Source organism: Entelurus aequoreus, linkage group LG09 (genome assembly GCF_033978785.1).
Source record: "Entelurus aequoreus isolate RoL-2023_Sb linkage group LG09, RoL_Eaeq_v1.1, whole genome shotgun sequence".
Classification (NCBI taxonomy): Eukaryota; Metazoa; Chordata; class Actinopteri; order Syngnathiformes; family Syngnathidae; genus Entelurus; species Entelurus aequoreus.
In genome coordinates, this window is record NC_084739.1 from 52,080,760 (window position 1) to 52,107,642 (window position 26,883).

Here is a 26,883-nt window from a genome sequence, read left to right on the forward strand (position 1 = left end):
CTGCCCTAAGTTTTTGCCTTTGCTTCCGCGTGCGATAGGCACGCTTGCCTTCGTTTTGTAAGTTGGATGATTTTGGATAATTAGATCATGTTTTTACCTGCATGCCTTGTCCGGGTAGTCCGTCTGCCTTCCTGTACAGAACAACCCCGCTGTAAGCTGTGAAAACCACGTCTTGACAGAATGACACCAGCGTACAGTTCTCTCGCAACGAACTCCGAGGAGCTGGACATAGGTACGTGGATGGATTTGGAGGCAATGGAGGCGGAGACTCTTCGCTATTCCCCCTTGGAGCGCCAGGACCTGATGTGGGGTCCTAACGGAAAGTTGGTCCCAATCAACTCCGTATGGCTCGAGGACACTGCCACACCTCCGCAGTACCGGATGCGTCAGCGAAGACGGAAGCCATCCAGAAGGGCTTCACTTCGCTGCCAGGACGCGTCACTCCCTCAGACTCCTCCTCCGGTACACAGCACGCCACAAGCTGCCCAGTCTTCCCCCGATGACGTCACTCCGTCAACTGCTGATGACGTGGACAAGGATTTTTTTTTTCTGAATTCTGGTTCTTTCTGTCAGCCGCCCCCCAAAAGACGCTAGATCCTTGATAAATCATTATCAGAAAATGTTTTTGAAAATCAGGTCTAGTCAGTTCCAGCCACCTCCTAAGTTTCACACAACCTCAGGTGGAGATAGGAAAAATACTTTTTGGACAATTTAAAGGGGAGGAGTCTACCACCCTCCTGTCCTCCCTCCATCCACCCCTAAAGACAGTTCCAGACCGCGAGGAGCGCGTCTGGTATCCACTCCTTGAGGGGTGGGGGGCTAGTGCCGGGAGCTGTGCTAGTGGGGTGGCTCAGCTGTGCCCAGCCAGGCAGCAACCTCCGGCCCGGCCACCACCACCTGTTCTTCGGCAGGCCAAGCCGCAACCCCCAGCTAGGCCACCTCCGCCAAAGTCACGGCCAGTACCGGGTCCATGACTGGTTTAAGCTACCCTTCCTGCTCCACGGCTAGCAACCAAACTTCCTGCTCCACGGCTAGCAACCGAACTTCCTGCTCCACGGCTAGCAACCGAACTTCCTGCTCCACGGCTAGCAACCCTTCTTGCTCCACGGCTAGCAACCCTTCTTGCTCCACGGCTAGCAACCAAACTTCCTGCTCCACGGCTAGAACCAGTAGCTGCACCACGGCTAGCGCCAGCAGCTGCACCACGGCTAGCGCCAGCTGCTGCACCAGCTGTTGCTTCCACGCCGTCAACGTCGGCTGCTTCCACGCCGTCAACGTCTGCTGCTTCCACGCCGCCGACGTCTGCTGCTTCCACGCCTGCCTTGCTGACGACATGCCTGCCTCCTTGTCTCTGGACGATTCATGGACGCCTTTGGCGCCAACAGCAGCGACGCCCAGGACTTAGGGGCAGGACTCAAAGACTGCTGAGGTTCTGGCGTCACTCCCACCCACCTCCCTGTCGGCCACGGATGTGGCCATTCCCTGGTCGCCCGCCTCGCCAAGTGCAACGGCGTTCAACGCGTCACCGCCACCTGACTCTCCCTCGCTGGTTGCGGGGACACTTGGTCTGGCGACCCACCGCCATGTCCCCCCTCCGCCCTCCCATGACTCTTGATCTTGCTTTGTTTGTTTTTTTGGACATCTGGAATCTGTCCTTGAGGAGGGGTCTGTCATGATCCGTGGTCCGGATCATGTTTTTGTTATGTTCTGTTAATTTTGGACTCCTTAAGTTCCTGTTTGTGCACCTCCTGTTTTTGTTACCATGGTTACTTATTGTTTTCACCTGCCTCTGGTGTTCGGGACGCTCACCTGTCTCTAATCAGAGGCATTATTTAAGCCTGCCTTTGCCAGTCAGTCGGCCTGGCGTCATTTGTTTGCCTTTTGCCTTGCCACGTAAGTCGTGTTAGTTTCATGCCACAGTTCCCTGAGTATTCCATGTCCATAGTTTATGCTAAGTATTTGCTTCACGCAGCCTTGTCTACGTAAGTCTTGTTAATTTCATGCCACAGTTTCGTGAGGTTTAATGTCTATAGTTCCATGTTTCCTGCCCTAAGTTTTTGCCTTTGCTTCCGCGTGCGATAGGCACGCTTGCCTTTGTTTTGTAAGTTGGAGGATTTTGGATAATTAAATCCTGCACGCCTTGTCCGGAGTAGTCCGTTTGCATCCCGGGGGAACAAACCTCGCAGTAAGCTGCAACCCTGCAGTGACACAAATATTGAAATTCAATGATTTGGTGCATTTCCAAACAGCTAAAAGTATGTACAAAGCAAACTATTACCTGCTACCCAAGAATGATGTGGGATCTGAACCGAGGATGTCGTTGTGGCTTGTGCAGCCCTTTGAGACACTTGTGATTTAGGACTATATAAATAAACATTGATTGATAAATAAACATTGAATGTACAACAATTCTTCTCAACAAAAGAGGAGAAATATAACCTTAGAGGAAAATCTAATTTAAAACATTTGTATGCCCATACAAATGTTTTGAATTTGATTTATTTGTATGCGCATAGGCAGCATGATGGGACAGGGGTTAGTGCATGTGCCTCACAATACGAAGGTCCTGAGTTCGATCCCAGGCTCGGGGTTTTTCTGTGTGGAATTTGCATGTTCTCCCCGTGACTGCGTGGGTTCTCTCCGGGTACTCCGGCTTCCTTCCACCTCCAAAGCACCTGCACCTGGGGATAGGTTGATTGGGAACACTAAATTGACCCTAGTGTGTGAATGTGAGTGTGAATGTTGTCTGTCTATCTGTGCTGGCCCTGCGATGAGGTGGCGACTTGTCCAGGGTGTACCCCGCCTTCTGCCCGAATGCAGCTGAGATAGGCTACAGCACCCCCTCGAAAGGGACAAGCGGTAGAAACTGGATGGATGGGAATGGATGGATGGATGGATGGATGTATGCGCATACCACACTTAAAACCTTTAGCATATGGAATTTTAATATGGAATGGATTAAGCAAATAAATCAAACAAAGCACCAATATGATCCAGAGACTGTTTAAACTACAAGTCTTCACAAAGTACAAAGAACAATTATGATGAACATCTTAAACCTTTTTTTTTTAGATAATGATTATTTATGTATTACATATTGGTTTACTTACTATGATGTATTATATATTTATTATTTATATATTCACTGTTCTGTTACAAACAGAGAACAATGAAATGGGATAAAATTGCTATTATATGAAAAGGGGTAGAATTAAATAAGCTTTGCTTCTTCCTACTCCTTTTCGGACGTGCTGTAATGAAACAACTGAAACTGAACTGAACGCCCTGGGTGTCATTTGCTAATTGTTTCTCCCTTATGGTTTCTAGTTGGCGATTACACAGGAGACTGGTGCCAGGGAGATAAGGCCCAGAGGTGGAGCAGGAAGCTCTCTCTCGCTCTCTCTCCCTCAAATCACCAGCCGAGCATTGCACACCTGCCTACGCTGCCAAAACTCTCCGTATTGGCGACTATATAATTTGTAGTGGCAATTCTTCTGTTAAATAAACTTTTCTTTTAGAACCAGTTCATAGCGTCTGTCCTTTATGTTACGCATCCGTTTTAAAACCAGACAAACGGCACAGGATTGTAACAGGCCGATAAATCTTTTTTAAAGAGATTTTGTATGGAGCCATCATTTAGAATCGATACTTGATGATTTGATTTTTGATGTGTTAACGTGATCTAACGTGGCTCAGATATCATATTGATCAACTTGACAGGAGGAAAAAATGTCATCACATTTTGTCATGAAAGATATTTGATGACGATGTCTGGTGACTTGGGGCAACTAATGCTTGTGTGCCATGAACCTTGTTGCCTAGGAACAATTTTCAATACAAATATGTGCTGGAAAGATGCTTAATACAAAATTACAAATTTGGAATTCTAATTCTACACCCACAGGATGTTGAATTGGAAATACAGGAAGTGGAACACTAAAATTACACACAAATTTCCTTCATTTTGAGCGATTGGACAAAGTAAAGCATTTGGGAAATTAAGTATTTTGTAAGTGTGGAAGGTAAACATCAATAAGTTTGATATTATTTAACATAGCTCTGATAAAAAATACAATTAAAAACACTCCAATGACGGGATAATTCTTGTACTGTGCTGTAGGTGAGTTTTGGTGAGCAAATAAAGTGCTCCTTTTCTCCTGTGTCATAACTTCCCCTGAGCTCATTGTAAACACAATCAGGGCATTGTGTGGGACTTCTTCACTGTCTCAGAGTGAAGAATGCCAGGATCCCGACCACAATGTTTTGAAAGCATGAGAAGTCGCCTGCTACCAAAGTAGCTGCCCCAATGACAGCCGCAAAGAAAGGTGTGCACAAACTACACTTAAATCTATATTTCAAAACATTATAGATTTAAATTAATTATCGATATTGGTTTTGAGGAGCAAAATCCCTACTTTTTTCTATTTAATTTGAAAATGTCCAAAGACATGCCCCTTGATGGGCAACACGAAATTGACTAGCGTGAGTGATTGTTTGTCTATCTGTGTTTGTCCTTGAAGTGGCAACTGGTCCATGGTGTACCCCATCTTTCGCCCGAATGCAGCTGGTACTTGATGATTTGCCGCCTCCGTCGGGCGGTAAGATGCACACTCCACTTTCTCCCAAACATAATGCTCGATGTACATACAGTATATACTATATATACTACTATTTGATGCTTTTGTCTGGCTTCAGGCAATCGATGCTAGACAATGCTAATGTGATGAAATGCATGATGAAAAGTACCCTGATTGGGAGGATGAATACATTTAAACCAGTTTATTAATAACTTTTCTACGGTTGCATCCCCTGACAAGCGTCACGGGAGGTGGACGAAGGAGCCAGAGGAAGTCTCTTAGACAGGCTCTGTGTGAAGAGCCAGTACTGGTGTCCCCTGACTTCACCAGGCCGTTTCTCTTTCAGACAGATGCCTCAGGGACTGGAATCGGGGCGGTCCTGGCCCAAGTGATTGACGGGTATGAGCATCCAGTGCTGTATATCAATGCCAGGGTCACCAGATGGTTTCGATGACCAGCGTCTTATCAGAGGTAAGAGGTGTGCCCAGGTCCAGCCCAGCAGAGATGTGGCCCTAGGCAGAGTGGTTGAGGAGTGGTCACAATAACTCATGAAGTTAAGATTATGCCGCAGTAAGTTGAATGATGCCGACACGTTGGAGAAACGTATTAGAGTCATATGCAACTATAATTATTTGATACTTGTTTGTATTGACAAATGTGCTGTTTTGATTGCAATATTGTTTAATATAAGGACATTTATTGCATATGTTTAGCTTGTGTGCTATTGTGTGCTTAGCTGTTGTGTAGCTCTTATCTCCTAGTTCAGGGGTCGGCAACCCGCGGCTCCGGAGCCGCATGTGGCTCTTTGATCACTCTGATGCGGCTCAGCTGCAAACTTGCCGACCCCCCCCCGATTTTACCGGGAGGTTTCCGGATTTCAGTGCTTCTCCCGGAAATCTCCCTGGGCGAACATTCTCCGATTTCCACCCGGACAACATTATTGAGGGCGTGTCGTGATGGCACTGCCTTTAACGTCCTCTACAACATGTCGTCGCGTCCGCTTTTACACCATGCTACCTGCGTGCCGGCCCGGTCACATGTAGTATGCGGCCTCTGCTTACACACGTAAGTGACTGCAAGGCATACTTGGTCAACAACCATACAGGTTACACTGAGGGTTGTGATATAAACAACTTTAACACTCTTACTAATGCGCCACACTGTGAACCCACACCAAACAAGAATGACAAACACATTTCGGGAGAACATCTGCACCGTAACACAACATAAACACAACAGAACAAATACCCAGAATCCCATGCATTCCAAACTCTTCCGGGCTACATTATACACCCCCGCTACCACCAAACCCCGCCCCCCCCCAATCCCACCTCAACCGACGCACGGGCGGGGGGGGTTGATGTGTGGGGGGGCAGGGTTGGGTGGGCGGGGTTTGGTGGTAGCGGGGGTGTATAATGTAGCCCAGAAGAGTTAGAGATGCATGGGATTCTGGGTATTTGTTCTGTTGTGTTTATGTTGTGTTTATGTTGTGTTACACTGCGGATGTTCTCCCGAAATGTGTTTGTAATTCTTGTTTGGTGTGGGTTCACAGTGTGGCGCATATAAGTAAGAGGGTTAAAGTTGTTTAAACGGCCACCCTCAGTGCGACCTGTATGGCTGTTGAACAAGTATGCCTTGCAGTCACTTATGTATATCTGTAGAAGCCGCATACAACATGTTACTGGGCTGGCAAGCTGTTTGTACAGGTTGTAGAGGCCGCTAAAGGCAGTGCCATCATAGCACGCTCTTATTATTGTTTGGGTGAAAATCAGCAGACATTCGAGAGAATAGTTACTCTGAAATTCGGGAGTCTCCATTAAAAATTGGGCGGGTTGGCAAGTGTTATGCTGTCAAGTGACATTCATATAAAACTTGCGGGCCACACTAACATTAAATTGTCATATTAAGGTGCGGGCCACGTGTCTGAGACCCCTGGTGTATACATAGCACAAAGCAAAAAAAAACTTTGTATGCAGTGTTATTTCATTTTAAATTTCAAAAGAGTTTTGTGGCTCCCATTGTTTTCTTTATTTTGTGAAACGGGTCAAAATGGCTCTTTGAGTGGTAAAGGTTGCCGACCCCTGTCCTAGTTCATGGTTATCTTTTTATAAATGACTTGACTAAAATATAAGAAAAGACCAGCCTTGTGTGCTTATAAGATTTAGATGTTAACTGGCTGTCCAGTTTTGCAAGTAATCATCATCGGCGGTCACTCGAATGAGTATGACGATCCTCCTGGTAGGGGGGTATCCCTTTATGGAGGATGCCTGTGCGTGACTTTGTTTAACGTGGGGAGACTGGTGCACAGACAGTCACCACACAATCCTTGACAGATCCGGGTCAGGGTCCAGTGGCATGGAGTCCAAGATGACTGGGGACCCTTTTCTGCTGCAGCCTTCATCCGCCATCCCAGCCGTTGTGACGCTCCATAGGGTTTAGCAGTCATCCTCCGCCTGTTCCACCGTTGAGGTCTTGGGTTGTTATTTCCCCATAACTGGGCCCACATGGATGTGGGGGTGCCTTCTTCCGCCATCGCAGCCTTGTGGTGGTTATACATCTACCGTCTTGCGCCTGCTCCGCCGTTAAGGTCTTCACCGTATCCCTGGCTAGGGGGCAGTCAGGTACTAGGCCTTTGCCAAGGGCCACCTGGGGTAACAGTAGTAAAGGGGTTAACCTCCTAGTGCCCCAAGACCCCATAGAGGAGCCTCCACTGCCGGATGCACTTTAACGTCATGCCCAGGACACGCACAAGTAAACACACCGCAGGACTGCATCCGTTGAAGATTATATCTCACATTTTACACATACTGTATCACATACAGTACTTGTTTCTTTTTTTCTTTTGCTGACCAATATCAGATATTATTGTTGGAATTAAACATGTGTTTAGTATGCATGGAACATGAAACATTAAAGCAAAAAGTAAATCACTTATTAGTTTTTCTTGTAGTTTACCAAACTCAAATCAACGTTTTGTTGCTACCAGGATCAAGTATGCTCCAGACTTTTTCCCCTGACACCTGCCTAATTCCTTACTCACTTCCTCATACAAAAGCATGAAATGTGATCGGCATCCACGATAAACTGAGTCCGTCACACGTACATGTTCGCTAATTCAAGTTTAAGGATTCACTTAACCCTGAGGTGCAAAATCCAGCCTGTGGGAAGAATACATGTTTTTAAATACATGTTTTTTAATACATGTACATGTATACTGTACACACAGAATGTGTTTACATCTTATGAAAAACATCTGAATTTAGACTTATAGTGCATCCAGGAAGTATTGACAGTCTTTTACTTTTTCCACAGTTTGTTATGTTACAGCATTATTCCAAAATGGAATACTGTAAATTATTTTTGTCCTCAAAACTCTACACCAGGGGTCACCAACCTTTTTGAAACCAAGGGCTACTTCTTGGGTGCTGATTAATGCGAAGGGCTACCAGTTAGATACACACTTAAATAAATTGCCAGAAGTAGCCAATTTGCTCAATTTACCTTTAACTCTGTTATTATTAATAATTAATTATATTTATCTTTGTGGAAACACTAATCATCTTAATGATTTCTCACAATAAATATATATAGAAACAGATAAATATCAATATGCAACACTTTATTTTTATATTTTCTCTAAGTGCACATTTTTCAAATTGAACATTTTCAAATGATCACTTCTAAGACAGTCTTGTGAAATCACAATATCCCATTTTAACTAGCTAGCCACTAACATTTTTTTAACAAATCATGAATTACTTTGCACCATGTTTGTACAAATAATAACTCATGTAAAATACAAAAGTCAACTCTCAAATTTTTAAATCATGTCACACTTTGAAATGGACACCAAATCTGTTATCTGTTTCTTTGTCAGTTAGTGGGAAGCCTGGCATTGCATGTTGTTAACTAGTGTGTTGTACTCTGGTGTGTAACTTGACACTGCAACTCTGAGTGAGTCTTGCAGATGTGCATCAGTGAGGCGTGTTCTGTGTTTGTTCTTGATGAAGTTCATGTCAGAAAAGGCTGATTCACAAAGATAAGATTTTTCCTCATTGTTTGCGGAACCTTCTTAATCTTTTGGACATATTTTCACAGCAATCTGGCCTTAAGCTTAATTATGATAAATGTAAAATGTTAAGGATCGGAAATCTAAAGGGAACGTCCTTTCGAATGGAATGTAAAGTGCCTGTTTTGTGGACAGATGGACCAGTTAACATACTTGGTGTTGTTGTCCCAGAAAATCTGGAAGATCTAGGCCAGGGGTCACCAACGCGGTGCCCGCGGGCACCAGGTCGCCCGTAAGGACCAGACGAGAGATTTTTTTCCTGCTCTGATTTTTTACACTGCATTTTAAAACACTGTCATTTAACAAAATGAATTTTTAAACACACACATTTTTCTCCCAAATGTTTATTCAATAAAATGTGTCTGTCTTTAAAAGCATCAATTGTTCCAAAGATGTATTTAAACATTGAGTGGTACACAAATGTCCTGTTGGACAAAAAACATGTACTGTATCAAAAGAAATTGTATCCTTTTTTACAAGTGATCCCCTCCCAGAGAGTCTGCTGGGAAACATGGCGGGGTTCATAAAGGAAACAATCCACTCATAGTGGTGTTTTCAATTTTATGTGCCAGAAAAAAGAGACGATATTTTGCAGCAGTTAATATGGATGAACTCTAATATTGTAATAGATGGAAAGCCTTTCTTTTGGAAAAATATTTTTGAAAGAGGAATCATTTTTGTCAATGATATTATCAATGAGAATGGTAAAATTATGAAGTATGATGAATTTAGAGCTATGTATGGTGATGCTTGCTCAAGCTTTTCATTTTATCAACTAACTGGAGTAATTGGGAAAAGATGGAAACAAATAATTAATTATGGAACTACTAAATTATTAGTTTGTAAACCTCTAATAAGAAATTCTAGTTGGCAAAAAGGAACTAAAATAAATGGAAAAATATATAATTTTTATTTAATAAAGAAATCTTTGAAGGCTGCCTCATACAACACAAATGGAAAATGGGAGGACTTTTTTGACTGCCCGTTGCCATGGGATGCCATATTCAAACTAATCTATAAAACCACTATCGATGTGCAAAATCGTTATTTTCTAATTAAAATTATTTATAACTTCTTACCCACAGGGAAAATGTTAAAATTATGGAATATGACAGAGTCAGATGTTTGCCGATTTTGTTGTCACCACCCTGCATTTGTTTTGGTATTGTCATATTGTGTCTTTGTTTTGGGTGGAAGTTGAAAAAATGTGTTTAAGGATTGGTTTGTTTATGAAGCTTAATGTGGTTTCTGTTATTTTAGGAGAGTTCATTGACAATCATGATTTAGTCAATTTAATTATAGTACTCGGTAAAATGTTTATTTTTAAGGCCAAAAACAGATATTCACTTAGTATTACTTTCTTTAAAACATTTATTCAGTATTTTCTAACTTTAGAAAGTTACATGGTTTAAAACGATAATGATGCCAAAAAACATTAAAAAAAAGATGAGAAGTCCTCAAAGGCTTATTTTGAAAGTATAATTATGTTTATAGATTATATGACATCTGTTGTTGTGTTCCCTAATTTGAGTGACCTGGACATAATCTGGACTGTACATAAATGCTTATTTTGAAAATGTAATTTTGTTTATAAATTATATGCAATCTGTTGTGTTCCCTAATTTTTTTCTGTGTACATAAATGAAGGTGTGTGTTGCTGAGTCCGACTTGGACATTATCTGGACTGGGCCTGGTTTAAAAAACCCTTTAAACAAATCTAATTTCATTGACAACCTGGTCTGTTGAAGATAAGGCCCTTTTTTAAAAAATTAAATAAAATAAGATAAATAAATAAAAAACATTTTCTTGGATAAAAAAGAAAGTAAAACAATATAAAAATAATTACATAAAAAATAGTAATTAATGAAAATGGTAGTGGACCAGCAGCCTATACAATCATGTGTGCTTCAGGGACTGTGTCCCTTGCAGATGTGTTGTCTATGTTGTGGGAACCAGGATATTGGTAGCAGAAAGAAATAACCCCTTTTGTGTGAGTGGGTGTGGATGAGTGTGCATGGGGGAGGTTGTTTGGGTTGATGCACTGATTGAAAGTGTATCTTGTGTTTTTTCTATGTAGATTTAATTTAAAAAAAAAAAATAATAATAATAATAATAATTTTTTTTAATTTTTTTTTTTTTTTTAGAACAGGCCCGCGGGCGACTCGTCTGGTCCTTACGGGCGACCTGGTGCCCGCGGGCACCGCGTTGGTGACCCCTGCTCTACACACACACACATGACAATGTGAGTATGTTTTGGGTTTTTTAAACTAAAAAAACCACATGTAAATAAGTATTCAAAGTTTGCTCCATACTTTGTTGATGTACCTTTGGCAGCAATTACAGACTGAAGTATTTTTGAATTTGATGCCACAAGATTGGTACACCTATCTTTGGGCAGTTTTGTCTTTGCAGCACCTCTCAAGCTCCATCAGGTTGGATAGGAAGCATTGATTTTCATCCAGGATGTCTCTGTACATTGCTGCATTCATTTTAGTCTAGTAGTCAGAACTCTGAACAGCATTCTTCTGTGGAGAAAGGACAACCTTCCAGAAGGACAACCAATCAATCAAGCCTTAAGTGGCTTGCGTCAGACGCAAGCCATTTTGTAGTAAAAAGTTTGCCAAAATACACCTGAAAGACTCTCAGACCATGAGAAATAAAATTATCTGGTCTGAACTCTTTGGCGTGAATGACAGGCATCATGTTTGGAGGAAACCAGGCACTGTTCATCACCAGGCTAATACCATCCCTACAGTGAAGCATAGTGGTGGCATCATGCTGTGGGGATGTTTTTCCAGCGACAGAAACTGGGAGACTAGTCAGGATAGAGAGAAAGATGAATGCAGCAATTTACTGAGACATCCTGCATGAAAACCAACACTTCCCATCCAATTTGATGGAGCTTGAGAGGTGCTGCAAAGAGGCAATGTGCAAAACTGCCCAAAGATAGGTGAACCAACCTTGTGGCATCGTATTCAAAAATACTTTAGGCTGTGTTGCCAAAGATGTATCAACAAAGTATTGAGCAAAGGTTCTGTATACTTATGTACATGTGATTTTTTTTTATTTTTAATACATTTGCAAAGTAAATAAAACGTTTTTTTTTCACATTGTCATTATGGGATATGTATTGTCTGTAGAATTTTGAGGACAAAAATGAATGTATTCCATTTTGGAATAAGGCTGTAACACAACAACATTTGGAAAAAGTGAAGCACTGTGAATATTTCCCGGATGCACTGTAACTTCCCATTTATAAATATACTGAGTCAGTGTAAAAAGACTGGAAGTGATTAAAAACATGTGATTATGATCCCCATGAAGCCTAATTGTAAAAATAAATTCAACTCACATTCAAAGTTTTTATTAGCAAAAGTACAAGCCAATTACATTTGTACACACCTTAAAAATGTATTGACAGGAAGTTGTACTTTATGGATTCATCACATGGAAAGTATCATTGTTTTCGAGGGAAACACCAACAATGGACTAACATGAAAAATGCCACTTCTTTCATAAGAAAGAAAGTTATAAAGTGAAAAGAGTAGGTAAACAAGATTCATTATCATAGACACTCTTTTTTGTCTTCATGTCTGCTGACTTTTCACAGAAGAAGAATAACATTTGCACTTCAGCTAGCTGTAGTGCAAATGTTATTTCACTTCTACACTTCTTGACACGATAACGGAAATACAGCTTTTTCTTTTTCAAAATAAGTTGTCTTTACATGCAATTTTTTTTCTCATGGTCGATTTGAAACATTACGTTTTGATTCCATTTTACATTTGATTGCCTGACATTATGACAGTTTTTTTTGTTCAAGACAGGGTTGCCAAAGTAACAAGAAAGTACATCACATGTTTTACATGACACAACTCTACATGTCTATAGATAAGTAGGAAGAAGCAAAGGTACATCATACTTCTATGCGTTCATTTTCTATACAGTATAAAGGATGCATACTTGCGACAGGAACGGTATTAATGGTAGATATATGAAGGACGGTAGAATAAAGGTGATGTTACTCCTCTACTGTTTCAACCTGTACTCTTTCAATAAAGAGTGGCGGGGGATGATTCTCCTTGGTGACTGGATAAGACAAAGACAAAGAACAAAGTAAAAAATACTGCAATCTTCTCTGATACTTACGGTCCTTTCAAGATTTTTTGGGGGATTGTTGTGGCTTAAAATGCTCGAATTTGCGGCAGATATTTCAGGAAGTTGCAGCAAAAGTTGCAATGTTTTAAACCTTTCTGTTAAATGACATTGAATGAACTTTATTTTATGAATTTGTTATCAATGTGTTAAGTGTAACCATTAGGGCTGTGAATCTTTGGGCACCACATGATTCGATTCGATTCGATTCGATTACTAGGTGTAATGATTCGATTCAGAACGATTCTCGATTCAAAACGGTTCTCGGTTCAAAATCAATCCTTATTTTAATAACATTGGGTGCGATTTAAAAAAATAAATAACATTTTTGATTTTTTTTAATGGATTAAGAATCGTTACAGGTAGTATTCGCGATTCATTTAATTTTTTTGGACACCCCAAGTAACCATAACCTAAAAATAGCACAGGATTTCAACAAAAATTGGAAAACAAATACTGTATTGATGTTTTACTTATTTTATACCACACACTTAAAAGTAGACACAAGATGGCAGTAAAAGCACATACTCATAGCTAATTGTCTAATCAGTGTTGTTTTAAAGGCCTACTGAAATGAATTTTTTTTATTTAAACGGGGATAGCAGATCCATTCTATGTGTCATACTTGATCATTTCGCGATATTGCCATATTTTTGCTGAAAGGATTTAGTAGAGAACATCGACGATAAAGTTTGCAACTTTTGGTCGCTGATAAAAAAAAGCCTTGCCTGTACCGGAAGTAGCGTGACGTCACAGGTTGAAGGGCTCCTCGCATTTCCCCATTGTTTACAATGCAGCCAGAGCGATTCGGACCGAGAAAGCGACGATTACCCCATTAATTTGAGCGAGGATGAACGATTCGTGGATGAGGAACGTGAGAGTGAAGGACTAGAGTGTAGTGCAGGACGTATCTTTTTTCCCTCTGACCGTAACTTAGATACAAGGGTTCATTGGATTCCACGCGTTCTTCTTTTTCTATTGTGGATCACGGATTTGTATTTTAAACCACCTCGGATACTATATCCTCTTGAAAATGAGAGTCGAGAACGCGAAATGGACATTCACAGTGACTTTTATCTCCACGACAATACATCGACGAAGCTCTTTAGCTACAGAGCTAACGTGATAGCACATCAGGCTTAAATGCAGATAGAAACAAAATAAATAAACCTCTGACTGGAAAGATAGACAGAAAATGAACAATACTATTAAACCATGGACCTGTAAAAACACGGTTAATGCTTTCCAGGCTGGCGAAGCTTAACAATGCTGTTGCTAATGACGCCATTGAAGCTAACTTAGCAACGGGACCTCTACAGAGCTATGCTAAAAACATTAGCTATCCACCTACGCCAGCCACCACTCATCTGCTCATCAACACCAGTGCTCACCTGCGTTCCAGCGATCGACGGAGCGACGATCATAGATGCGGTCGGCGGCCCGGAGACGGAGAAAGTCAAGGTGAGGTCGGCGGCTAGCGCGTCTGCTATCCATCTCAAAGTCCTCCTGGTTGTGTTGCTGTAGCCAGCCGCTAATACACCAATCCCACCTACAACTTTCTTCTTTGCAGTCTTCATTTTAACAATTCAATTAAACAAATTGCAAAAGATTCACCAACACAGATGTCCAGAATACTGTGGAATTTTGAGATGAAAACAGAGCTTTTTGTATTGGATTCAATGGTGTACAAATACTTCCAGTTCAATGATTGACGTCACGCGCATACGTCATCATACATAGACGTTTTCAACCGGAAGTTTAGCGGGAAATTTAAAATTGCACTTTATAAGTTAACCCGGCCGTATTGGCATGTGTTGCAATCTTAAGATTTCATCATTGATGTATAAACTATCAGACTGCGTGGTCGGTAGTAGTGGGTTTCAGTAGGCCTGTAATTCATTACAACTGATAATAGTATTAATTCAATACAGTTATACAAATCCCCCCACCAAAGGCGGTCTGCTCTGTCGTCCACAAGTTGAGGACATTCCTGTGTATGTTTTACACTTGAAAAATGTTTGTCATCTTAAACCTTCATTTAAATTCCAACACATTAACCCCCATACATTTAGAACATTTGTGAACTGTTGAGAGCGATCTATAGCTGTATTTTTTGTTGGTAAAAAAACACAATGAGATTATCATCAGACTTCTACATCTGTGGCATTTAAAGGCTGCCTCTTTGCTAGGTAAGCATTGCAAATGAAAATATGTTCTTAATAGTTGTACCCTGAATAAATAAATGTTAAATTTATAAATACATGTAAACTAGGAAGTTTTCGACCATATTATTTGCCAAGGGAGTTTACTTCTGTTATCTTCATCGGAGTGTATGTCCCTCCTTCTGCTGACAAAGCTGTTGCTTGTGACACCATTCAGGCCGCTGTTGCTAAGCAACAGACCAAACATCCCGATGCCCTCATTCTCATTTCGGGTGACTTTAATCATGTTTCTTTGGACTCTATTTTACCTACTTTCCATAAATATGTGCACTGTGCAATACGGGAAAATAAAACTCTGGACCTACTGTATGCTAATTCAAAAGAGGCATACAGAGCCACTGCCCTGCCCCCCCTGGGACGATCTGATCACAATCTTTTAACACCTCAATATGTTCCTGCTGTGAGGAGGCAGCTCGTCTCAACAAAATCAGTGCAGAGGAGAAACCAGGAGGCATGCATTGCCTTACAGGACTGCTTTGAGACTACAGACTGGGACGTACTCTGTAAGCTTCACGGGACAGATACTGACAGCATCACAGACTCCATCACAGACTACATCAATTTCTGTGTGGACTCCATCATCCCTACAAAAACTGTCCATTGTTACCCAAATAACAAGCCATGGATCACCAGCCAGCTAAAGGTGCTGCTGAATAAAAAGAAGCTAGCCTTCAGATCTGGTGATCGGGACGAGTTGAGGAGGATTCAGTGGCAGCTTAAAGTTCAGCTGCAAGAAGGGAAAAATGCCTACAGGAGGAAGCTAGAGGCTAAACTCCAACAGAACAACACTCGTGATGTGTGGAAAGGCATGAAAGCCATCACAGGCTTCAACAACAAAGCAAAACTGCTGGATGGGGGTGTAGATAGAGCCAACAAGCTGAATTTGTTTTTCAATAGATTTAGCAATGCACCCCTTACTGGCCCTCCCCCCACTACTCCTGTCCTCACACCTCCCCTGAACTTCTATACACAAACTCCTTCTCTGTTACCTGCCACCGCTGTTTCTTTTCCCCCCACTGAGAAAGCAGCCTGGTGTGTCTGACACCTGGACATGTAAGACGACAGCTGGAGAGAGTCAATCTAGCCACGTCAGCAGGCCCCGACCGAGTCAACCCCTGGGTCCTGAAGACTTGCGCTGCTCAGCTAACTGAGATCCTGCACTTCATCTTCAACCTGAGTCTGAAGCTAGAACGGATACCAGTGCTATGGAAAACATCCTGCATAGTGCCGGTGCCCAAGAAGCCCATCCCATCGGGCTTGAACGACTTCAGACCTGTTGCCCTGACGTCCTGGTCATGAAGGTCCTCGAGAGACTTGTGCTGGATCAGCTGAGACCCCTGGTGGCTCCTTCCCTGGATCCTCTACAGTTTGCATATCAGCCCCATGTAGGAGTGGATGATGCTGTTATCTACCTGCTGCATCATGCTCACTCTCACCTGGATGGTGGGAAGGGCACTGTGAGGATCATGTTCTTTGATTTCTACAGTGCCTTTAACACCATTCAGCCAATTCTGATCAGTGACAAGTTGCTCAGGATGGGTGTCAGTTCATCCATTGTCTCCTGGATCACTGATTACTTGTCTGACAGGCCCCAGTTTGTGCGACTGGGGAGCTCCCTGTCGGATACTGTGGTCAGTGGTGTAGGTGTAGACTGTCCTGTCTCCTTTCCTGTTCACCCTGTACACCTCAGACTTCCAGTACAGTTCCAGGTCCTGCCACCTGCAGAAATACTCTGACGACTGCTGCTGTGGTCGGGTGTTTCAGAGAGGGACAGGAATTGGAGTACAGGACACTGATCGCTGACTTTGTGGAGTGGTCTCAGGCGAACCATCTGGTCCTTAATGTGGACAAGACCAAGGAGCTGGTCATCGACTTCAGGAAGAGAATGACCCCGGTGGAGCCCATCAAGATCCAGGGCCGGGAGGTAGCAGTAGTAGGGCAGTATAAGTACCTGGGAGTCCATTTGAACAGCAGACTGGACTGGAAGGACAACTGCAAAGCTGTTTACAAGAAGGGTATGAGCAGACTCTTTTTCCTGAGGAAGCTTAGGTCCTTTAATGTGTGCAGCAAGCTGTTGGAGATATGTTATCAGTCTGTTGTGGCCAGTGCCCTGTACTTTGCAGTGGTTTGTCGGGGGAGCAGCACCAGCAAAAGGGACTCAAACCGGATTGATAAACTTATCCGGAAAGCCGGCCAAACTATTGGCACGCAGTTGGAGGCGTTTGTGTCGCAGCAGTTTTATGATCGCTCAGCACAAGAAATACGTTACACACATACAGTTGTTGACAAAATACACTGTACATTATATACCTCAGCTAACTAAACTATGGAAATGTATAATATAGTTCATAGAGCAATACGGTCTCACTGCACAGCAGGCCAGCAGTTAGCAGAGTCCGCAATCCATGTTGAGGCACAACGCAGTGACGTGCCTCAACTGGCTGCTGATCACAGCACCGTCTCTTCTCAGTATTTGAACGGCAAATGTGAAAATTCAGCGATTTTGAATAATAATAATCTAAAACTGGTGAAGTTAAATGGAAAATAACTTTATAGTATAATCACTGGATACATATAACAATTTAATTATTTTTTTTTCTTTTTACATTTTTTTTCTTTCCATGATGGCAGGTGAGGCCCCGCCTCACCTGCCTCTAGTGACTGCACGTCACTGGAAATACTTGAGTTGGTGAATTCTAGCTGTAAATATACTCCCCTATTAACAACGCCCCCGCCCCAACCACGCCCCCGCCACCCCCACCCCCCACCTCCCGGTATCGGAGGTCTCAAGGTTGGCAAGTATGCAGTATATCAATCCAAGTGTGTGACTCAAATCTGCGTATGTGTGTTTTAAGTTGTCTGTCTGTCCATAATCAGAAAGAACCCCTCAATATGCTGTCTACTTACACGTGACTTTTACGACACTTCTGACACGTAAATTTGAGCGTGCGCATCCACATTTGTGAGCGTGTAATACAACTTGTGCACGTGCATTCAGAAGCGCATGCGTGTAATTCAATCTGCGCACGCACATCTATTGTCTGTGAGAAGCAGACAATAGATGTCTATTGTCTACTGAAGTCACGTGTAAGCAGATAGGCTGTCTACTTACACGTGACTTTTGCAACACTTCTGCCGTGTACAATTTGAACAAGCGCATCTAGATTTGTGAGCGTGTAATACAACCCGTGCGCTAGCATTTAGAAGTGCGTGCGTGTAATATATATCTATGATCTGTGAAAAGCAGGAACTATGAGGGGCCGTTAGGGACATTATTCAGAATTAACTCTTACATACACAACTGAAATGCTCTCGCATAAACAACTGAAATGTTTTTCTTTCACACACACTACTGAAACACTCCTATACACACTACTGAAATGCTCTCACATAAACAACTGAAATCTTTTTCTCACACACACACACTACTGAAACACTCTAATACACATTACTGAAACACTTTTATACACACTACTAAAATGCTCTCACATAAACAACTGAAATGTTTTTCTCTCACACACACTACTGAAACACTCTTATACACACTACTGAAACACTCTTATACACACAATTGAAATGCTCTCACATAAAAAACTGAAATCTTTTTCTCACACACACTACTGAAACACTCTTATACACACTACTGAAACACTCTTACGTACACTACTGAAATGCTCTCACATAAACAACTAAAATGTTTTTCTCTCACACACCCTACTGAAAAACTCTCATAAACACAACTGAAATGTTTTTCTCTCACGCACACACACACACACCTGGAATTATTTTTCACTAGTATGTATAAACGGATTTCACCTGTGTGTGTGTGAGCTTTTTACACGTGCGTGTGAGAGACAACAATTTCAGTAGTATGTGTGCAAGGATTTCAGTTATGTGTATGAGAGCATTTCACCAGTGTGTATGAGAGAGGTTGCATTCCGGTTACGGTCACCAATAATCCCCGACCCTTTTCAAAATTTTTTTTTTTTTTTTTTTTTAAAGCCAAGTTGTTTGTGAACAAAATGTCTGCCTAACTGCAGACAAGTAGCTTAAACGAGGCGGGAGCTTCACTTCCGCTTCAGCGGACAATATAAGAACACTTTCAATGCAACAACGGTCGAGCTGCAGGACGCGACACCTAAGCGGCCACTTTCTCCTCCCGACAGCCAAGCAGCCTGGAGCATTCGTTCCGTTGCGAGTGTGCGCCGCAGCATTATCAAGCGCAACGTTTCAGCTCATGGACATCGGGGCAAGAGGAGGAAAAGGTAATTAGACATTATTTATTTCTAAATTATTGTTTAATCCCACGGAACATGACATTGTAGTGAGCTAAGCAGTTAGCCTTGTGTGCCTCCACTACAAACAAGTTAGCAACTAGTGTTTCCACGGCTCCTAAGAGTCTGACATCTATTGCAAACTTGGCGTTTGTCTCGGAGGAAGCGGAAAAAGTACACTGTCAAATCAGCTTGTAATGTTTGCAGCGTTGTTGCTATGGTACATGTCGAAATGTGAGTCACGTCGTGGTACGTCAGTAGCTAATCAAATACTAATAATAATGGATTACATTTATTTAGCGCTTTTCTATCGACTAGATAAGTGGTCCCCAAACTACGGTCTGCGGGCCAGTTACGGCCCGCCAGCGTCCAAAATCCGGTCCGTGGGAATTTTTTTAAAAATTATTTTAAATCTGTCTTTTCTAATCCATTTTTTGGTGTCTCCTAGCTGCTCAGGCAAATCATATTGTCTAAAAATGCATTTTCCCGTATGACTTATATTGTCTTAGCTGTTTTCATGTGATCCGATTATTACATTCTTAATTCAGAGTCACCACACAGCTGCATGACCATTTCAACAAGGACGGAATAAACAATCCATCCATCCATTTTCTACCTCTTGTCCCTTTCAAGGTCGCGGGGGGTGCTGGAGCCTATCCAATATCAGGTATAAATTCCATTTAATATATTGAAAATATTGTCTGACTACAAGAACATTTAAAAAGAAAACTAATATCTTCTTTTTTTGACAGAAATGGACTTTCATTCAAACATAATAATTTGTTGAAAAATATATTATTGACATGAATTCTATTGATTATAAAAGTATGATAAATGGCATTTCAGTCCAGCTTCTTCAGCTCTTAAAGTCTTCTCTACGTAATGAACAGATGGAGTAAGTTTCTCCAAGTTTAATGATTGCTAAAATAAACGTATTAGTTAGTAAATGTAACAATAACACACAAGGAACACAATTAATTCTGATAGAACTCGTCCACCAAAAAGGGTTGTGTCCCAGAGAAACTTCTTACCTCATATTCATTTAGAAAAAAATTGGACTAAACATAACACATTTCTTATTCCAAATAAAGTTACAATCATGTCACAAATGTTACCTTGTAAATCTCTTCTGTCTAAATTCATCCAGGCTGTTTCTTTAGAATGCTCTTTTTTTGTCCCATTAAAAAAGAGTTAATTAACAATGAATGTCCAATCTCACAATTATTCTGGACTGAACTTTCTGATGTACTGTTGAGTACTTACAATATACTGTTTAGTACTTACAACATACTGTTTAGTACTTACAATATACTGTTTGAGTTCAAAGAAAGGGTTTTGTTCTTACAGGGTAAATGTCATAAAAACTTCAGTATGCTGTCAAACTGCTGTGTCTACTAGGAGTATTACATATTCCATCCATCCATTTTCTACCGCTTGTCCAGTTTGTGGTCTTATTCATAAATACAATGTTATGTCATGCAAACCAAATAGTTTTTCATTTTATTATCCATCCATACATTACCTACCGCTTGTCCCTCTCAGGGACATAATAAAAAACATTACATCAAAGAAAAAACAATATGTAATGTGTAATATGATGCTTTTATTTGATTTTTGTTTTGTTTTTTGTTAGTGTTGTTTAAATGTATTGTTTAATGATTTAAAATGATGACGAAAATAATTTGTAAATACTTAATTTGAAAATGTTTAATATCAAATATCTTTGTTATGGAAACAGCATTAAAGAAAAATGCACCATTCTAGTCATTGCTGTTGGATGGCCTTTTGTCTTCCTCCAAACAGTGAAGTACATATCCTTTTGCTAAGTTTGCAGCACACTACTCCGTTGATAGCAGAAAACACAATCTGCCCACGCATGCGTGCAGAACGTCACTTCCGGAACTTGAACATTTTACGACCGAGTCTGCTACGTCATGTTCTGTGTTATTTTAATGTTTTGTATAAAACTATAGCTTACCAATGACTAAAAGGGAACAATAATATAAAAATTAACAGAATGTACTTTTAAAAAAGGGAGTATTATCGCCACATTTTCAACCACTTTTACTTTTCTGTCATCGCAATAAATGACGCACGGGGGCACCACTAATTCATCGCATACTTCTTTTTAAACAACGCATTTTAACAAAACTCTATATGTGGTGTAACATGAACTTGACTTTTAAACGATCAGTATTGTGAATTGATGTGTTTAATGTAATAGTAAAAATTATTTATTTGCTATTCAAGGCTGCTGTACGGTTTCAAAATAAATACTGTATTCTTAAGTAACATTTGTTTTGTATGTAATCTTTTATATGTTATTGTTATTCAAATAATGATTACAAAAGCGAAAACCATGATAACTTGTATGACGGGCATGATCATAATTGCGTAAAACAATTTGACGGAAGTGACGTTGTCTTTGTGCACGCATGGACTGATCGTGTATTCCGGTAACGATGGAATATGGTGCACTTCTTGCTTCATCCACAACGTATGTTCATATGATATTCTTCATTTTTCAGATTCAAGCTTTATTTTTTGAAGTGAGGGGCAATGAAGAGAATGTTTTCTGTTTTTTTACTAGTGTTCTGCACTGCATTGAGAGGCTGCAAAAAGAGGACTCTGATAACTTCCATCAGGAGAGGCTTTATCGAGAGCTTATGAGCACACTCTAACTTTACCTGCATTTCTTGGTGTGTGTGATGATGCGGATGTCTGGAATATTTTCGCAATGTGCTGCATGAACATGAGGCCAGACAGAGAGCCACTGAAGTGACTCCAAATTTGGCACCTTCAACACCCTTGACTGGCCACCCAGGGCGGCCCAGATCCAGCGTAGCCACTGAACACATTTCTCACTGTGTCCATCACTATATCATGGCAAATAGCAAATAATACTACTGAAATGCTCTCACATAAACAACTGAAATATTTTTCTCACACACACATACACTGCTGAAAGACTCTTATACACACTACTGAAACACTCTTATACACACTACTGAAATGCTCACACAAACAACTAAAATGTTTTTCTCTCACACACCCTACTGAAACCCTCTCATGAACACGACTGAAAAGTTTTTCTCTCACGCACACACAAACACTTGGAATTATTTTTCACTAGTATGTATAAACGGATTTCACCTGTGTGTGTTTGAGCTTTTTTCTCATGCGTGTGAGAGAAAACAATTTCAGTAGTATGTGTGCAAGGATTTCAGTTATGTGTATGAGAGCATTTCACCAGTGTGTATAAGTGAGGTTGCATTCCAGTTCCGGTCACCAATAATGCCCGCCCCTTTTTTTTAAAGCCAAGTTGTTTGTGAACAAAATGTCTGCCTAACTGCCGACAAGTAGCTTAACCGAGGCAGGAGCTCTACTTCATAATTTGACGGCTTCAGCGGAGAATATAAGAACACTTTCAATGCAACAGTCGGTTGCACCTGCATGTCGCGACACACATCTTTTATATGATATTGTTATTCAAATGATTACAAAAGTGAAAACCACGTTAACTGGTATGATGGGCACGATCATAATTGCGTAAAACAATTTGACGGAATTGACGCTGTCTTCGTGCACGCATGGACTGATCGTGTATTCCGGTAACGATGGAATATGGTGACAAGCACTTCTTGCTAATTTGAAAAGTAAATGAATAATACGACTTAAGGAGTCTTTTTTGAGCAAAAGAAAAAAGGATATTTAGTATGTTTCTATGTGAAATATATTTAATATTCCAAACAATATATTTGTTGTGTTTCGACTGTCATTTGCAGTCTTCTTCAGAAGGGTCACCTGACCACTGTGACTGCCTATTAGCTCCTTCCCCATTGACCATCAAGTAGTCTGCCTGGTTGGCCAGGCCTATAAGAAGAGCTGATAGGCAACACATCACAGCAGTCAGGTGTCCCTTCTGAAAAAGACTGCAGATGACAGTCCAAACAGGTCAGGTAAAGATTCCCTCTAATATACTGAAAAGATTGTCTGACTACAAGAAAATTTGAAAAGTAAATGAATAATACGACTTAAGGAGTCTTTTTTGAGCAAAAAAAAATGGATATTTAGTATGTTTCTATGTGAAATATATTGAATATTCCAAACAATATATTTGTGTGGGGAGAAGTTGTTTGGAAGCCAACTTTCATGAATCCAGAGGTTGTTTATTCCGTCCTTGTTAAAATGGTCATGCAGCTGTGTGGTGACTCTGAAATAAGAATGTAACAATCAGATCACATGAAAAAAGCTAATACAATATAAGTCATATGGGAAAATGAATTTTTAGACAACATGATTTGCCTGAGCGACTAGGGGACACCAAAAAATGGATTAGAAAAGACAGATTTAAAATAATTTAAAAAACTAAAATTTCCCACGGGCCAGATTTTGGACGCTGGCAGGCCGTAACTGGCCAGCGGGCTGTAGTTTGGGGACCACTTATCTAGTCGATAGAAAAGCGCTAAATAAATGTAATCCATTATTATTAGTATTTGATTAGCTACTGACGTACCACGACGTGACTCACATTTCAACATGTTACCATAGCAACAACGCTGCAAATATTACAAGTGTACTTTTTCCGCTTCCTCCGAGACAAACGCCAAGTTTGCAATAGATGTCAGACTCTTAGGACCCGCGGAAACACTAGTTGCTAACTTGTTTGTAGTGGAGGCACACAAGGCTAACTGCTTAGCTCATTACAATGCCATGTTGCGTTACATTTCGTGGGATTAAACAATAATTTAGAAATAAATAATGTCTAATTACCTTTTCCTCCTCTTGCCCCGATGTCCATGAGCTGAAATGTTGCGCTTGATAATGCTGCGGCGCACACTCGCAACGGAACGAATGCTCCAGGGGGCTTGGCTGTCGGGAGGAGAAAGCATCGCTGTGTGGCCGCTCAGGTGTCGCGGCATGCAGGTGCAACCGACGGCTGCAGCCCGACCGTTCTTATATTCTCCGCTGAAGCCGTCAAATTATGAAGTAGAGCTCCTGCCTCGGTTAAGCTACTTGTCGGCAGTTAGGCAGACATTTTGTTCACAAACAACTTGGCTTTAAAAAAAATATAAAATATAAAAAAAATGTCTAAAAAGGGGCGGGCATTATTGGTAACCGGAATGCAACCTCTCTTATACTGGTGAAATGCCCTCATACACATAACTGAAATCCTTGCACACATACTACTGAAATTGTTTTCTCTCACACGCACGAGAGAAAAGCTCACACACACAGAGGTGAAATCCGTTTATACATACTAGTGAAAAATATTTCCAGGTGTGTGTGTGTGTGTGTGAGAGAAAACTATTTCAGTAGTGTTTATGAGAGTGTTTCAGTAGGGTGTGTGAGAGAAAAACATTTTAGTTGTTTATGTGAGAGCATTTCAGTAGTGTATGTAGAGTGTTTCAGTAGTGTGTGTGAGAAAAATATTTCAGTTGTTTATGTGAGAGCATTTCAGTAGTGTGTATAAGAGTGTTTCAGTAGTGTGTATAAGAGTGTTTCAGTAGTGTGTGAGAGAAAAAGATTTCAGTTGTTTATGTGACAGAATTTCAGTAGTGTGTACAAGAGTGTTTCAGTAGTGTGTATAAGAGTGTTTCAGTAGTGTTTGTGAGAAAAATATTTCAGTTGTTTATGTGAGAGCATTTCAGTAGTGTTTATAAGTGTATAATTGAGATTATTATTACTAAGTGGGACAAGCGGTAGACAATGACCTGTATGGCTGTTGACCAAGTATGCATGCATTGACTTATGTGTGTGTAAAAGCCACATTTCTTATGTGACTAGGCCGGCACGCTGTTTGTATGGAGGAAAAGCGGAAAGTGACGACAGGTTGTAGAGGACGCTAAAGGCAGTGCCTTTAAGGCACGCCCCCAATATTGTTGTCCGGGTGGAAATCGGGAAAAATTCGGGAGAATGGTTTCCCCGGGAGATTTTTGGGAGGGGCACTGAAATTCGGGAGTGTCCCGGTAAAATCGGGAGGGTTGGCAAGTATGTACCCCGCCTTCCGCTCCAGTGCAGCTGGGATAGGCTACAGCCACCATGCGATCCCAAAAGGGACAAGTGGTAGGAAATAGAGGGATAATTCAACAGACACATATACATAGACAAATTAACACTATTAATGTATCGATAATTTAATTAAGATGCAGATTTATTACAATCGATGACACTGGTTTTAAGATACTCTTCTGATTAGTTTATTTGTCCTTTACACTGATCAGTTTGTAAAACCCTGGGATGTTTATGAATTCTGCATAGACATTGGCTGAGGTATTTTTTGTAAGAACAAAACCACAGGTAAGAATATCAATGATTACCTGATATGTTTAAATGCATGCACGGTTTAGCACATATTTGTGCACAGTTACATACTCATATTTTGCAATTTGAGCCAATTGTCTTTGTCATGTTTCACTTTTTGATATAAGCTCCCCATGCTCCGTTTGTTGGGCTTTTTATTTTATTTCTATATAAGGCTTTTTTAAAAACTGGTTCATCGAGTGGCCTGCTTACCTCTGATTAGCACATCTAACCACCTTGCCTAATCTTCATCTCAGCAAATATACCAAATCTTTTACATGTACCATCATCATTAAAATATGCATGTCAATAAAACACACCAGAGATACGAGAGTGAGTGAAGGAAAGTAAAAAACTTTTGGTATACAAAAACTGCTCAACTGCAAACTGGGTTTCATCCCTTTAAATTAATGGCAGACCACATCCTTGAGAGGCTATATTCTCGGCTGCTACATGTTCTTCCTGGTCTTTCGTCAAGTCCACTGAGAAATATTTCTCTACAGAATAAATGGGTTGTACTAGTGTGCTTTTCTACCTTCAAGATACTCAAAGCGCTTTGACACTATTTCCACATTCACCCATTCACACACACATGGCAGGAGCTACCATGCAAGGCGCTAACCACAACCCATCAGGAGCAAGTGTGAAGTGTCTTGCTCAAGGACACAACGGACGTGACTAGGTTGGTAGAAGCTGGGGATTGAACCAAGCACCCTCAGGTTGCTAGCACGGCCACTCTCCCAAACGTGCCACGCCGTCCCCGAATAATTGCTATTGTTTAGTACCTATTTGGTGAATAGCCAAACAGCTCTTTCTCTCTCAGGGCACAGAATATTTCAGTGTAAATATAAATCATGTATACATATACTTATACTTAGTTGCATGCTACAGAGTTGAAAAAAGGGATATGTTTCCGTCCCTTAACATACTGTCTGATGTGCTTGCTGCTGTTCTTGGTGGAGATACAGTAATCCCACTGGCATCAGAGATGCTGAAAAAAGTGAATTTTCAAACATTCTTGATACTAATATTTTTTTAATTTCCCTTTGAGCATGAACAAAGTATGTTTATCTTATCATGACACCCGTGATAAGCAATTATTGGAAAAGTACCTCTGTTCACAGAAACTTGCATGCATCTCCAGACTGCGCATAAGTAACAACTTGCCACATATGGAGCAGGAAGCCATGGAGGACAATGCAGCTGTTAATCTTCACAGAATAGAAAATAAAAATAGTTGTTAGTCAACTATTTACCCAAAAACGTACGTTTAAAGTAGTGCT

At 41.0% G+C, this 26,883-nt stretch overlaps 2 protein-coding genes across 4 annotated transcripts in view; one reads left to right on the forward strand and one right to left on the reverse strand.

Annotated features, from left to right (window-relative positions):
- shtn1 (shootin 1) overlaps positions 1 to 26,883 on the forward strand; it is a 168,162-nt gene that overhangs the window by 131,778 nt on the left and 9,501 nt on the right. The window contains 3 exon segments of the mRNA XM_062057881.1: positions 4,521 to 4,598; positions 4,924 to 5,048; positions 10,791 to 10,888. Coding sequence (XP_061913865.1) covers positions 4,521 to 4,598; positions 4,924 to 5,031 — 186 coding nt within the window. The 3' untranslated portion in view covers positions 5,032 to 5,048; positions 10,791 to 10,888.
- The window catches only part of eno4 (enolase 4), a 189,187-nt gene continuing 174,305 nt past the window's right edge, over positions 12,002 to 26,883 (reverse strand). For all 3 annotated transcript variants that reach the window (XM_062058922.1, XM_062058921.1, XM_062058920.1), the window contains one exon: positions 12,002 to 12,735. In XM_062058922.1, the coding sequence (XP_061914906.1) occupies positions 12,668 to 12,735 (68 nt within the window). In that variant the 3' untranslated portion in view covers positions 12,002 to 12,667. The remainder of the gene's footprint in view (positions 12,736 to 26,883) is intronic.